Source organism: Sciurus vulgaris (assembly GCF_902686455.1).
Source record: "Sciurus vulgaris genome assembly, chromosome: 3".
In the NCBI taxonomy this organism is placed as follows: Eukaryota; Metazoa; Chordata; class Mammalia; order Rodentia; family Sciuridae; genus Sciurus; species Sciurus vulgaris.
This window is the reverse complement of record NC_136463.1, coordinates 95,568,894-95,585,850: the sequence shown is the minus strand read 5'-3', so window position 1 is coordinate 95,585,850 and position 16,957 is coordinate 95,568,894. Positions and strand designations below refer to the sequence as shown.

Below are 16,957 nucleotides of genomic sequence, written 5' to 3'. Positions count from 1 at the left end.
TTTTGCATTAAAGTTTATAATTTTATAATTTTTATGCTTCTGAATGCATGATGTCTTTATTCTTTAGATCAACGTGATTTATAGACTAAGTTCAATAAGTTCAATGTTATCAACAGTTTATGGAAATTCAGAATTTCTTCTAAATCACAGTCTCCCTTATAGCAAACTTCCCAAGTGAGGTGCATGTATGCACATGAAGATTTAAGAAGCACTGCTTCAGACTATATTAATTAGCTATTATGTTTTCAAAAATTTGGAAATATCTGATTTAAGCCTAAAATAATTTCATATTGCTTGTGTTCTAATTCTAATTGCTCATATTGAGATATATTACATTCTTTTTTTTTTTGTAAAGAACACTAAATTGATAGTAAAAGGACATTTTTTAACATGTTGGTTGTGCCATCTCTTGATAGTGAAAATTCATCAAATTCCTAAACTTGAAAGGTTTTCTGCTTTATTATCAGTAAAGAGATTAGTTACTACTCGTCATACTCCATGGTATTATTTAAAGTTTCATATGAAATTGCACATTATTAATATTCGAGCTTTGTATACACATGTAAAAGATTATTACAGGTTGGGCATCTTAATTTAAATATTGAAAATCTGAAATGTTCCCAAACAAAAATTATTGAGTGCCAAATCCGTGGCATAAATGCAAAATTTCACACCTGACTACATGTGATGTGTCTCAGTGAAAACATAAGCATACTAGAAATATTGTATAAAATTAGATTTTGGCTATGTGTATAATATGTATATGCAGATAAATAAATTTTTGTATTTACTCTTGTGTCATATTCCAAATATATCTCATTATGAGATATTTTACAAATATTGTAAGATCTGAAAAATAATTGAAATCTTCAGCACTTCTCATCCTAAGTATTTTGCCTAAGACATGCTCAGCATTTATCAATATGTGACTTTATAAGGGATAGTGGTCAGCATTTTAAAGGAATAACTATCCATAAGTAAGAATATGAGCAAGAGCTCCTTGGGAAGGAAGATAGGATGTCATCCTCAGAGTTTGATTAATAATATATTTTTTGTTACTTCATAGCAGAAGTAGAGGGAGTATCCTGGAAAGGATGTTTTGGGGTAATTTTAACTTTTATTTTTTTGACCAATTTGTGTTGACTTTGCTTGGGAGTTCTAATCCTTTGTGTAATTAGTCTGTGATGAAAACATGACCAAAAACAACATAAAATCTGACAAAAAGACAAAAAGATGAATTTTACTAAGTACTTGCCTTCACTTTCCCCAGCAATGTTTCTCAATCTGTCATGGAACCAAGGTCTTAGGAAATGTTATATGCCATGGATTTGGTATGGCAGTCATATTATCATGAGGAATGTCTTCATCGAAATTAATGATGCACATTTTGGTTCTTTCCATTACAGATAAAAAGACTTGTGGACCTCATGAATTCCAGTGTAAAAACAACAACTGTATTCCTGATCACTGGCGGTGTGATAGTCAAAATGACTGCAGTGATAATTCTGATGAAGAAAACTGTAGTAAGTAACTTCCACCTAATAACACTGCAAGTTTGACAGCTCATTCAATAAGCAAGATGGCAGTTTTTATTTCAGATAAGGTAAAATTTGAAACTCTCTGTCCTGCAGCTCAGATTTTTATACATATATTCACATTTGGACAAGAATATTCAGACTAAATTGACCTGAATCTCAAAGGGTAGAATTACTGAAATGCTCATCCTGAGAGTTATTTTCTTCCAATCTGCAGAATTGGTATTAAAGTATCATGAGGTTTAATGCAACCCATTAGTATGCAATGAAGGAAGCCCTTGGTGCAAGTTCATACAATGAGCTGAACGATGGGGAGATGGTACAAAACATCTCATTCTTTAACGGATGGTACACATTTCATTTCAGTCTCCAATCCTTTTACAGTACAAATTCACCCAAGAGCATCTTTCAGTGAATTATCATTTATTCTCTCTGGAGTGGTGAGCATCATATTTATTCAGCATGCTTATCTCTGAAAATGGAATAACACTATTATCAACTGCCTCCTGCATTTTTATGTAATAAATTTAAAAACAATAATTATTCAATTGTTTTCTAAAAAAACATGGTACTATGTAAAATTTCAATAATGTTTCTGTATTCTAGTATTTAATATCTTAATTTCTGAATATATTTCTTATCAACACTTTTATATTCTATTGTGTAAACAAAGCAGTATAGCCACATTTAAAATAAGATAATAATCAAATTCCATGTATTGAATATTTATATTTTGATACTTTCAAAAAGTATATGATTAGACTAATACTAGTAATGTCTGCTCTTGCAGATAATTCATAGAACTAAGGGCACTCATTTCCCAGAAGGCAAGGGACTAAATCTACATAGAAAAACATTATATTTTAAGGCATGTAATTAGTAGAGTGAAAGTCTTAATAAAGTACTTGGATATACAGCTTGCAAACTATGAAATAGTATCTTGAATAGCTTTCAAAGATTAATATGACCTATGTTTGAGAATCAAGTACATTAAATATCTGCATCATTTTGATAACAGACTACAATAAATATGGGAACCTTTATAATTCCCTCTTCACAGAGATATCTCCCAGCCATAGTCATTAGAAAACATTGCAGGGAGTTATTAGGGTGTTTCAGATTTCCTTGGTCACCAATTAAAAGAAAACTATATGGTAGATTCTCAGATCTGTCCAGTTATTTAGATAGAATTTCAACTGGGTGAGGGTGGTAGTAATAGGAGAATAAATCAGTTTAAGAAATCATAATACACTTTCTTTGTTTATATATTGGACTTATACATACAGATCCCTATTTAGATTGTGTCTTCTAGGTGTAGTGTTTATCATCATTTAGATACCTGAAAACAAAAGCCCTTGGAAGGATATTGAGAACATAAGGTGGTGGGGAGGGAATCATTGGAGGATTATGCCTGTAGAACTTTATATAAGGGAGTGGCTGAAATTGCGTGAAGACTACTGCTATATGAAATAAAGAAAAAGAAGTTGGGATAGTCTTCCTTTGAGTGGCTGGTGTTTCTTAAGTGACTGAGTGCCATTGTTTTCATATCTGAAAGTCAGCTTTTGCACAGCAAAGGAAGGTAGAGAGAACACTGACTCTCTCTTGTCATTGTGACAACGGTGATAAATCATTGAAGCCACGGTCCTTAAAATAAGCAAGGGAAGTGGTTCAGTACCAAGCACTACAATATGAAATACCAAATTATGTCACTCTGAGCCTTTTGCCTAATTAAGTAATATTGATGAAGTTGCAGAAGAAAGATGATAGTGAATAAAAATGAATTATGTTACAGAGTGACCTAGAGAGGTGAAAGGCATATACATGTGTGACTATGTTACCATGTTCAACATGTGAGGCAAGTCCAGGAGCATGTAAGGACAAGTATAAGAGCATATTAACATGTTCAACATGTAAGAATACATACGAGGGAGAGTCTGTGGATAGAGATAATTGAGACGCTTTTAAAGTTTTTAGCATTTGAAGATACTCTCCTGAGTTGACCAGAAGAAATGGGAAGATTTAAATATTGAAAATGCCAGCAATTCTACATAGGGAAAAACTGTCAATGAAGAATGAATAATCAACAAGAGATGAGTAATATAGAGGTCAGCCTTGGAATAAATAATGTTGTTATATTAAAGTGCCATGAACAGCTGGCCACAGTGGCTCAGGTACACAGGAGGCTGAAAGGATGATGGCAAGCTCGATGCAAGTCTTGGCAACTCAGTGAGACACTGTATCACTAATGGAAGTGGGCAATGCCTTATATTGATGTGAAATTCATTTCATGACTAATAAAGGATCTTCTACACACAATGTGACCAAATAAAGCAAAATATGTTTCAAATCCCCCCCAAAAATTAAAAAATAATAAAGAGGACTTGGGATGTTCCTCAGTGGTAAGGCAACTGTGGATTCAATCCCCAGTATAAAATATATATTCCCAATTTTTCTTATCTATTGAAGCAACTATTAATGTATATACACACACTCCACACTTTGTACATATAGATATCTATTGATATATGGTATAATTTACAATTTCATATATGTATGAACACTTGTTTGTCATCATATTTTCTAAACATTATTGGCTAGTATCATACACTTTAGGCTACATTTGTCAGTAATTGTTGGCTATTATTAAGAAGAGATAATAAATCAACCTTATTTTTAAAAAGCACAGTGACATATTTTTAAAGTCACTTTTCTACTTTGTTTATGAATCTGATTTCATGGATTTTCTTTCCAAATTGTGTTGGAAATATTCCTGTCACAGGTGTGGCAAAAGTTCAAATGGTAGTGGAGCAATTAATTGCCAGCTATATTTTTAATGTAATATGCTTTCTACATTTTTATATTTACATGGGATAATTAATCCATTGTCATTCCATTATCATCTGCTGATCATCCTCCTGGTTTAATGTTCAGCAGGGATACTTACTTTAGCAATGATTTCTGCTTTTAAAACAAGAATATTTTATTTTCATTGGGGTTATTTTTAATATGGTTCAAATATTTGGAACTGCCTGAGAAATTTCACCATCTAATTTATTTTTATCAACAAAAGTAAAATATATGGCAGGTGTGCTTTCTAAGTAATTGATGTGCAAAATAAATTGGTTTATATCTGCACTAAGAAGTAACTAAAAGTCTATGGATCAAGTAATTTGATCAACTATATTAAGGTTTATATGGTGACAAGCTGCTTCTGCCTTATCTGAAATTCTAGTACTTTCAACACTGAATTTATATCAGAGTATTATTTGTATATGATGTCATTTATACTAAATATATTCTAAAAGTTATCCTCAGTTGTTTATACCATATTCATATTATTTTCAGCTTATTATTAATGGTTTATGATAATCTATGCACTGGAGAATATGACTCCAAATGTCTTATTGCTCTGTGGCTAATTCCATGGTTTTGAAAGTCACATTTAGTTCTATTTCTTCAGTTTTGTGCAAGATGGTTCCCACATTTCTTTTCAATAATGAGGCTGTATGTTATTGCCTTCATTGGTATTGATGGAAGTGACTAGACCATATGATGTCCCTATATATTTTTTTTTTTTTGGGGGGTGCTGGGGATCGAACTCAGGGCCTTGTGCTTGCAAGGCAAGCACTCTACCAACTGAGCTATCTCCCCAGCCCCTGATGTCCCTATATTTTAGTCCTATTATAGAAATGAAATTAGTCTTCCAAAACATAAAAGCATGCCCTGCAGAAGCTTCTTTGTTGTCTGTCTGCCTGTCTAGATGAGGTTTATGGAGACCTTGATTAATTGGGTTAATTGTTCATTGCGGGGTTCCCCATCCACTTTTGGTTTAAGTTTACAGGTAATAGGAGAGAAAATTAGTGTGGGAACAGCATTTGAGAAATAGTAGGACAAAAGTAACAATGTAGTTTGTGTTCCAGATGGGTTAGTTTTCAGTTAGAGTCATCTTTCTGTAGTTTTTGTTGTCGGTGTAATAAAAATGTTCACTTTTATGCTAAAATCTTAAAATTAGTTTTTCTTTATATGGAAAAGATCAAAGGTAAGATAAATAATAATAGGAAAGAATTATTCAGGACCTTCCTTCTAAGTTATATTTCATTAAGAAAGAGTTACTTTTTAAGCTACTTAGTGGCACAAATTGCAAGGTATGTAGATGAAGATTGACAATAGATTAGCTCCCTCATTCTTTGATGGAATTTGTGAATGTAAAAATAAAGTAATTCATGATTATTATTCATATGTAGGTTTGTTGATCATTTTTAAAGCATGATAGAAGCATGCAGAAGTTCCATTTGCCCTGAAAAATCTTTTCCCAGCAAATTATATGCCCTGCCCATATCTGTCATATAACAGAATAATTGATAATGTTCGGACAAAGTCCCTATGGAACAAATTCTCTATAAAAGTATTTGGTAAATGCTGCTAAAAACTGGCTACATAACTTTTTAAATCTCACATCAGCAACTTCCAACTCTCCATATAGTAAAATTTGTCAGAGCTTGTGAAATCATTGCCGTTTATCACATGATAAACAGTTGCTTTCAATATTCAAAAATTGGAGAAAGAATTCCATTCAGATAACCCTCACACCCAAGAAATCTGATGTTTCTTTAGCTGATTTTGAGCATTTCAGTATGGTATGTTTTAAATGTACTTACTCTTTATTCCTTTAATGAACACATTTTTGGTTGCCATTTTTCATTGTTAAATAACTGGCACATATTTCACTCTCATTTGTTTTTCCTAGAAATGAAATTGCACATATCTGCAAAGACAGGAAGGGGAAGTCACTTCAGTGTGGAGTAATGATAAGAGCATGAGAGCTTTCTCATTATTATTAAGTAAAATAGACATTGCTAGGTATATGCTTTAGATAAGTAACAGCTTCTTGGGGCTTTCTCTGTGACATATGAGCACATATTACTTCCTTAGTTGTATGGGAGACAACAATATAACCAAGTAAAAAAGCACAGGCTGTAGTGTGCAGTTGTTTTGATTCAAGATCAATACCAGCTCTTCTTCTTGCTGTGTGATTGGAGAACATTTCTTATCCTCTCTGAGCCTCAATTTACTGAGCTAAAACAGGCACAGCAATAACATGTACTCACAGAGTTGTTATGAGGATGATGCATTGGTGAGTTAATTTAAGTACTTGGCAGTAACCTCGCCTAGTGCCCAACAACAAATAAGTAATTAGCAGCCTGTAGTACTTATTGTACTAATTAGTAGTATTATTATGAACAAAGTCATTTTAAAGGTTAAGATGTGATATATGGGAATACAATACAAAAACCAAAAGGGAAATGTCTGTTGTCATGTTCACTAGACAGGAGTGTAGAGACATCAGAGAACTCACCTATTTAGTAGCTTTTCCCCTTTATACTGAATGACATCTCATTTTATTTCTAGCCTGAAAATCACATTTTAAAACAAAGTCCCAAAGAAGAAAAACTTGCTCTCTGAAACATATTACATTGCCCACAGTTCTCCAAATGTTCTTAAAGGGCTTTTTAAATATAATAATGCAGGAGCCTCCATGATATCAAACAATGAAGATGCTACCTTATAGTATAGAAACTGAATAAATTATACACAGCAATATCCAATGCAGACTGAATTGTTCACAGTACTTATTCAGAAGATTAGTCTTCATTTGAGTGTCTTAAATCTTAAATCTAATGACTGTTTCTTATTCTTCCCTCACCTGGATATTGTGTGTGGCACAACTGTAAATATAATTAATAGAGAAAACAAGAAGGGGTCATTTTTCATCATGCTGTATATCAGTCTAACAAGAGATGATATCCAGTGGTCATGTCAATCCTGCAGGAGCAATTTCTGAAATCGTATGTCAGTGTCCAAAGAATATTCCACATAGGAATTAAGCCAAGTAGTGATTCATACTATTAGGTTTATGTAATGCATGTAATATAGTAAAATTTAAGTAAATGAATGACTAGCAAATCATCTATAGCAATAGGTAAACAATACAGAGCAAAAGTAAACAAATGCATAAACATTTAGGCATTTTTCAAAGAAAATAGTTTCCTTCGGTCCTTTTTACCCTTACCCACCTACCCACGTCCAATAATATTCTCATGTACCCTTCTTGTCCCATGATCTCTGGATTTTCTGGTGCCACATTTGAATAATTACAAAATCACTGGGATACATAATAAATAGTCAAGAACCAAAATCTAGATTCACTTCCCACTTAACAAACAGATTGATAGAAGCAACGAGTCAAAAATAGACAAATACATTAAATGACTTAGAACTTTAATTGGAAAAATAGCATTGCTATAGTAGGACAACATGCAGATTTTTGTCTTTTAAACAGCAGGTGATTTATCTTCTGTCTTTTTTGTCAATTTATTTCTCTAAAGCCACTTTCGATTTATGACTTTACAAATAAATTTGAAAAATCATTATATTATGTACCATAGATGCTTCATGAGAATTTTTCCTAAACAATTTATTGGTTCTGCTTGGCTAACCTCATTTTCATTCTTTAGTGCTTCCTCATGTTGAGTGTCTTATAAATTTTAGAATGCAGTTGCATATAATAGAATAATCTTATGCTATTCTTCTGTCCCCAGAGCCACAGACCTGTACACTGAAAGATTTTCTCTGTGCCAATGGGGACTGTGTTTCTTCAAGGTTCTGGTGTGATGGAGATTTTGACTGTGCAGATGGCTCTGATGAGGTAGGCATCCCTGCAAACTTAAATGGAAAAGAAAACAGTTCTTTAGAACCACATTTATAATCATAATTATTCAGTCTGATGAGTGTGACCTAGGACAGCTCTGAAATGCACTTTGCTTCTGACACATTGAGATAAGTATTAATCCATGTGCTGTGCTGCACACACCAGCACAGGGAATAATTCTTGTGATACTATTGACAGTTAATTTTATAGTCTGTTTTACCTCAACTGGTGAATGACTGTGTTGGGGATAGGATGTTTGGAAACCCTATTCCCTGTAGCTGATGCCCTTGCCATCTGTGAATTTGTTCATACACTTCCTGAAGTATTTATAGTCAGGACTAATATTTTATGCATTTTAAACACTTTCTTCTCCCAAGTCTCTGTCTTCAATAGATACAGTCTTACAGGCTTTGGTGTGGGTCATCAATTTTTTGAAACCACAATTTGAGTTTTGCTGAGGTGGTGAATCACAATCCATCTATAATAAAGCCTATGTATATATAGCTTCAGGTGAAAAGTTTAGAATTCCTCTGTATAATTCTGCAAACTTGATGGTGTTAACATTTATATGCTTATATTTCAGATCACTATTCCATGATATTTTAATAAGTAAACAATGACACATGATTTTATGTTTTTCTCAATCAATTCTCCAAGCTTTCTCTTTTCATTATCAAAAAGAAGTCAACTAAAAGTCACTTTTATGGATTTTCTGCTTATTTGGATATCAGCAACCCAGGGCTTGCACAGTCAAGTCCAAGGGAAAAAGAGGTTTTTAAGTCCTCAGTGGACACTGTGACTCGTACAGTACAGTGACTCCCTAGAGCTCTGCCACTCTGGTTGGCAAACATATGTACCTGCCCCTCATAAAGGTTGTCTTACTGAATGGAGACTGAGGAGGATCCTCCCTGTAGCTCCAGAGGCTTCTGCATTTTAGGTCCAACTTCCCCAGGCACCCGCTGATTTTCTTCCTCTTTGGGGAATACTGCATCTATAATATTTATAAGAACCCATAAACAATTTCTTTCTCAGTCATTAGCCATTTTTACCAGGACTGGACAAATTTTTCTGTCACCATTCTGGGAAAGTAACCCTAATCACACTTAGGAACTTAGATTTTGGAAACAAATATCTATATAACTTCTCACATGATGGCCAACAAAACCTAAACCTCAATATTGCAAAGGTCTTGAGAAGTTGAAAAATAGTGCTTCCACTTGCAGATTATTCACAACACAAAAATCAAAATAATTTTTTTTAAAATTCCACAGTGAAGCTATACATTTTGAAACTGACTATCTGATAACCCACATATTTGCTTAGCAACTATTCATTCAAAAATTATATTAACATTCCCAAGTCAGTAAGCCATGTTTAATGTAACTCGTCCATGTCATGGACATTTGTTTTGTTTCTAATATGTTTCACCAGCTTATACAATCTGTGAAACATCAAGAGGTCAAGATATATTGCTTAAGGCTTATGATTTCATATGTATGTTAGTATGTATGCAAGGTATACAAACAAAATGAAAATCTTATTTTAATTTGAAACTTTATCAAAATTTTATTCAACTCAAAGTAGTCATCTTTATAGATGGCATTGCTCTCAAGGCATAAGTTAATTGTTGGACATATTTCTTTTTGTTTTTGATGGCTAAATATATAATTGTATTCTCAGGCATTTTCATGATAATGCAAAAAAGGAATCAAATTAACTCTTTAAAAAGTGGTTTTTAACTGTATTTACAATCATGTAGTACAGTTCATACAAAACGAAGTGGCTAACAATATAGGTAGATTTTAAAAGTCTAGAGTGACAGGTCGAATTGATAAAAATCAAACAATAAAGCAAGCAAACAAACAAAAAGGAGGACTGAGAAAATGGGGAAAAAGCATAACTGAACACAATATAAGCTTGTATTAAGAACAAAAGTTGAGAGAATTTTGAAAAGAAGTTTTAGCATGAATGTGAACTCATAATATAATTACCTTGTTATTATCCAGTCATGGCAATAAAAAAAAATTAAAACTTGAATCAACCTAATTTCACATCAAATATATATCTTTCTGGCATATATTTAGAAATATTTTTATGAGTGACTTAAAATTATACTTGTTGGTCTCTGCATTAACATAATATATTGCAAGTACAAAAATGTCAAAGCATCTTAAATTGCATTCATACACTTGTTAGTAATAATATTTTGTTGATTCGAAAGTCATATGTAAGGTCATTTAAATACTTAATTATATTAACATCACTAGCACCCAGAATTTCAGAATAAAGTGCAATACAAATGTAGAAATCAAAAATTAAGTAAAAATTGTACAATATTTAATTTAAGAACATCAGGATGTGATATTGATTATTTTTCTCTTTTGGAAAATATGTAATTCCTACCTCTGATACTGACAAATTGACAATGCAGCAGAAATGATTGTCCCTACTATTTACAGAGTAACTTCTAAAAAGCATTATTCAACTAAGGAAAACAAGGATCCTATGAGACATGTTTAATTCTAGGTCTGAGGAAGGAAACTGAGCAGCTCATCTTAGCGTATTAGAATGTAAGACTTTTGATGGTGTCTATTATATACAGGGATAAACTTAAAGTGACTTCCACTGACAAAAGAGGCAATTTTAGCATCAGAATGGCAAATGACTATGATAAATTGAGGCACGAATGAATCTACAGATTCAATGCAATCTTTGCAAAAATACCACTGACATTATTCACAGAACTATAAAAAGCAATCCAAAAATTTATTTGGAACTATGTAAATTTCCAAATAGTCAAAGCTATCTTGAGCACTAAAAACAGTTGATAGCATTACACTATCTGACTTCAAAATATATTTCAACGTTATAATAATCAAAACAGCATGGTATTGGTGGTATAAAACAAGCAATATACAACAAGGAAACAGAACAGAAATACTGGAAGTAAGCCCACACATCTTCAGCCAACTGAGTTTTGGCAAAGGTGCCAAGAACTCACAATGTAGAAAGGACAGTTTTTTCTATAAATGGTATTGGGAAAATTTGATATTCACAAGCAGAAGAATGGAACTACATCCCTATCTTTCACCAATTTCAAAAATCAACTCAAAAGGATTAACAACTTAAATATAAGATCCAAACCATGAAAGTGTAGAAGAAGCAGTGAAAATGCTTCAAGACTTTGGAATGAGCAAAGTTGTTTAGGGACAATATTCCAATATCACAGTAAATGAGCAAAATTAGACCTATGGGATTGTTTCAAATTAAAATGTTTTTGTACAGCAAGAAGAAAAAACAGAGTGAAGAGACAGCTTACAAAGTGAAGAAAACACTTGCAATTTATACATCTGAAAATGAGTTGATATCCAGAAGATATAAGGAACACTAAGATGCTATAAAAAAAAAAAAAGAAACTTAAATAACCTAATTTAAAAATCAGCAATAATTCTAAGTAGACATTTCTCAAAAGAAGTCATACTAGTAGTCAACAGGCATTTGAAAGAAAAAAATGCTTAGCATCAGTAATCATCAGGGAAATACAAATTGAAACCACAGTGAGATATCACCTCACCCAGTAAGAATAACTATTATCAAAATATTCAAAGACAAAGGTGCTAACAAAGATGTAGATAAAAGGAATTCCTTGCACACTCCTGGTGCAAACATCAACTAGTACAGTTGTTTTGGAAAACAGTATGGAGGTTCCTCAAAAAATTAAAAATATAACCCGTATGATCCAGTAATCCCATTGGGTACATATCCATAGTAAACAAAATCTGTATGTAAGAGTCATCTGCCCTCTTATGTTCATTACAACACTATTGGAAAAAGCCAAGAAATTGAAAGAATTGAAGTATCCATCAACTTCAATGCATGGATAGAGAAAATATGGTACATATACACAATGGCATACTATTCAGCCATAAAATGTAAGGAAATTTGTGGCATGAAATATGAACAGACCTGGGAATCATTATGGCAAGTGAAATTAGTGAGTCACAGAAAGACAAGTTTGCTGCATGATCTCACTGATATATGGTATCTAAAAACATTAATCTCACAGAAGTTGAAAACAGAGTGGAGGTTACCATAAACTGGAAAGAGGAAGAAAGGGATCTGGTAAGATTGTTAAAAGTCCAAGTTAGATGATAGCATAAGTTTGGTGTGCTATTGCATAAGAGGGTGATTATAGATAATAATAATGAACTATACATTTCAAAAATCTAAAAGGAAATATTTTGAAAGTTTTCACTATTAAAAAATGATAAATACTTGAGATAGATATTACTATATTTTGAACATTATACTACATATGTATGTATTGAAACACTACATGGTATCCCATGATATATACAATATTTGTGTTTATATGCATCACTTAAAATAAATTGAATAAAAAAGAAGTAAAAATCATTTTACTTAATATCCATTTAAATATGTTTTCTATATGTGCTGCTTCATTCATTCATTCAGTAATTTTTATTGCATAATTACTATGTCCCAGTCAGAAACTGAGTGGTGAAAAAAGTGTATGAAGTAATTTTCTCATGGGCAATTCATGGTTTCCTTCTCCAGTGACTTTTATATCATTCATGTAAGCTGGCTTAGCCTTCAGATACCTAACATTTCAAACTACATTTACATATTGAAAACTATTTCTTATTTAGAAACTCTTTCTAAATGCTCCATATTCACTTATCTTGGCAATCAATATATTTTTATTGCAATTGTGAAGTAGATGTTGATCTTTCATACGAGTCCATGTATCTATCAAGTGCAGGAAGTAAATCTTGGGATTTTCATTCATTATTATCTAATAAAATCCCTCATAAATGGTAAACCTTCATTATGTGGGAAAAGAAAGGAAGAATAAAATTGATTATATAGTAGGTGGTCTAATGAAACTGCCATCAGCAAAAAGGAAAGAAAAGAAATCTAGGAAGTTAACTCTTCTTTCTTATATGGGGATAAAACTGAGAAGAAATAATGAGTTGTAATGCAGCACACTTCACACCCTGGGATTCCACAAGCTGTGAGAGTATTGCACCATTTGTATCAGGATCAGGCAAGTGCAGTTTGGTAAAAATAGAAATTGTTGTACTAGAAAAAAATTGGAGCACCCATTTGACCAGTGTTTAGATTCTGAGATGGTGACTTTCTGGTGGATCTTTCATTTATCTCATATAAAGAATCAAATGATCCCAAAGGTAACTCTGCTGTCTTGTTTGACTTCCAAATAAAGTCTGCGTGCAGGCCAGCAGAAATGACAATTGTGACAGCTCATTTCACAGTTCTTTAACAACAAATGTCAGAAGTGAAGAGATTTATGAACAGTAGCTAAGCTGTAAAGGACCAGTGTGGAGGAAAAGAGATGAAGAGAAGGGGAAAAAAACTCTAGAAGTCTTGCCAATGAAAAACATTTTTGTGTTAGGATTCTTATTTGTTTTCACTTGCTTTCCATAACCCCATCCACAGATCCAGCAAACTGGATATAGTTTCTTAGAAATAATTCAACCCTATTATTGCCCCCCCTCAAATCTTCATCATCACCTCTGATTATTAGAATTCCATTACCTCATAACTATCCATTAAAGAATGATACACTGACAGCAATTAAATTCATACAATTAAGTCTTGGAATTTATGTTCTTTTTCTATCTCTGGTTTATTAGGGCCCACAGAGACAAATGAAATGAGAAAATTATTATAATTATGTTATATAGTTACAGGCTGGAAGTATGACCACCTGAGACCCGTGTATGTGACAAACATGGTTTTGATATATCCTAGTTTCTATGAAGATGTTCTCTGTCTTTTGAGTTTGTAGCATTTTTTAATGTCTTTAATTTTGATTACGTGTGTTGGATTTGACAGAGAAATTGTGAAACAAGTTGTTCCAAAGATCAGTTCCAGTGTTCCAATGGTCAGTGTATTTCAGCAAAATGGAAATGTGATGGCCATGAAGACTGTAAATACGGGGAAGATGAGAAACACTGTGAGCCAGGTAAAATGATTGAGGTGGTTTTTAATTTAGCTGACATTTTAACTTGAAACTATTTAAATTCAAGCAATGATACACAGAAGACAGTGGGAGACACATGTACTTATTCAGTATTTAGGAAATAATCTGAAATATCTGTGGATAAATTAATTGGTATGCCCTTCATATGTTTCAAAAGTTTTTTTGGCAGATGATAATTACGTATGGGATCCAAGAATTATTCAGCCAAATTTGATTTCTGGTTTCTATATTTTATCACACCATTTGGAATTGTTTTCCCAAATAGCAAATGAAATATGTTAAAACTGTAAGTATGATAAAAGTCAAGTTTTCAGTTATGGAAATCAAGGTTATAAAACAATGCAGTTATTTCAATGTGCCAGTTAAGAAGCAGCATAGTGTATTGTTTGTGTTTACATCTTGGGCCAAAATAAAAATATAAGCAGGAAGCAAAACCAAAGTACAGAAAGAAACCATCTGATTTATATATCTATTCTTAAATATGGCTTTCTATATATTGTTATTTAAACATTTGAATTTTTACTTGGTTATTTTTATTACATTATCTTAAAAAAATTAATTATTGGGGAACATCATACTATAGTCTGTGCATAACCATGAAAACATTACCTTGAGAGACTAGGCCAGAGAAGCAAATAAACAAAACACACAGATTTTCATTCCCTAATTTTACCCCAGGGTCCATAGTGCGATTGATCACATCTTTCTTTCTCATCAAATCCAGTCATGTTCTTAGGCTTTTATTAATACAGATAGCCTAGGTAAATGCTACCAATTAAAAGGAATAAAAACTCAAGGGAACAGCTTTTTAGCATTCTTGGATTAAGCAATTCAGACCACAAAGTTATTATACAAGTACATTTGGCCATTAGTGGTCTAACATAAGGTCAGAACCCCTGAGGCGAGAATGCAAGTCTAGAAAACCCAAACTCACAGACAAAAGCAACTGTGATAATTATTATAATCATTAATTAGACAGGCTAGTAGTAGCAACTTATTTATCTTTTTGTTATTTTAAATTTGTGTCTCATAAAATAACTGCAAATTCTAGAGGCTCTCTTATCTATGTATGTATTTATGTTTAAACTCTCAAAAACAACAAACTTCTTAAACCTTTTAAATATCATACATATGTCTCATAAAGCCAAATAATATCTCTGGACCTTTCAGACTATGCCAAAATTTTCACTTTTTGCTTTACATAACTTCTATCTGAATAACATTCCTAACAGTTATTTAATAATTCTGTAGCTTTGAAAATCATTTGAGGTTCAACTTTTCAAATAAATTATAATTTTGCTAAACTAATTTAACTCTTCAAAATAAAGAGGATGGAGGAGATAAAGGGTCTTTTCCATCCTTTTTTTTGTTAACAAGTTAAATCCTTACAACATAAGTTATTACATCACTGGATTATACTTAATATTATGAAATAATTTTATAAAGCACATTTTAAATGTTGAATATAGTTTAAATATTAACTATCCTTCTTGCCATCCATGTATTCATATTTTCATATGCTTACCTCCCAAACCATTCATTACTTTTACTGTATCTAAATATCAACTTTATAATTGTGTTCAGCTTCTCCTACGTGCTCATCAAGTGAATATATATGTGCCAGTGGAGGATGTATTTCAGCATCTTTGAAATGTAATGGAGACTATGATTGCACTGATGGTTCAGATGAGGTAAAAATCTTTTATTGTTTGATTAATATCTTTGAATTACTTGCAGTAGGAATGGTAAAGCAAATGGAATGAAAGTAGAAAGACAGGACCTTAATTCTAGCACTGTCTGAAATATTAGACAGATACACTGAATGCAATCATTTCAGCAAATACCCAAATATTCACACTGTCTATATACTGAAGCCCATTGTCATTTGTAGAGGTTATATTCATTAAGCTCAAATAAAATAAATCCCACTCTATAATAAATCTCCAGTATTATTATAAGCTGACTGCTTATTGTGCCTGTGATTGTATCATTATCATTAATGAAAACTGCAGTGCCCGTTTGTATTTGAACAGATGGATTGTGTGACTGAATGTAAGGAAGATCAGTTTCGATGCAAAAATAAAGCCCACTGTATTCCAATTAGATGGCTGTGTGATGGAACTCATGACTGTGTGGATGGCAGTGATGAAGAGAACTGTGATGGAGGTAAGGTGTATTTGTGTGTGTGTGCCTTAAAATGAGAGAGTGGAAATTAAGGTGCCGTGTAGAATGTACAGTATGTGCTAGAGGCAGAGGATTAAGACAATTGATGATTTCATTCTTTCTAATTCCTTTTCATAAAGGCTTGTTCTAAATAAGCAAAATCCAGATCATTTTCAGACAGAATAAAATCCCAATTCATGCATAACAAAGTCAACCCAATGCAAGAGTTTATTGGGTGCCTAACTTAAGTGTGTTTTCAAACTAGACGGCAATAGAGATACGCGAAGAAGAGAGAACACATCCACTATGTCATTACTGCAAAAGTAGTTTCTGAATTCTTTGTATGCTTATCTTTTACATTGCTTACCTAACTTTAAACAAACAGAAAGAATGTCTAGTACACTAGAGTGCACATGTTCACATGCTAAATGATGTATAGGCCATAGGTTGTGCCTCGACTTTCCTTCTTGACACATTGTTGAGAAAATGACCAATGTTTTTTATAAGTCTGGAAGATAATTTTCA

The 16,957-nt window shown here is 32.5% G+C and overlaps 1 protein-coding gene across 5 annotated transcripts in view; it reads left to right on the top strand.

The window, feature by feature from the left end:
• Positions 1–16,957, top strand: part of LRP1B (LDL receptor related protein 1B) — a 1,899,381-nt gene that overhangs the window by 1,744,959 nt on the left and 137,465 nt on the right. For all 5 annotated transcript variants that reach the window (XM_079135584.1, XM_079135585.1, XM_079135582.1 and 2 more), the window contains exons 67-71: positions 1,407–1,523; positions 8,135–8,241; positions 14,122–14,251; positions 15,854–15,960; positions 16,303–16,435. In XM_079135584.1, coding sequence (XP_078991710.1) covers positions 1,407–1,523; positions 8,135–8,241; positions 14,122–14,251; positions 15,854–15,960; positions 16,303–16,435 — 594 coding nt within the window. The remainder of the gene's footprint in view (positions 1–1,406; positions 1,524–8,134; positions 8,242–14,121; positions 14,252–15,853; positions 15,961–16,302; positions 16,436–16,957) is intronic.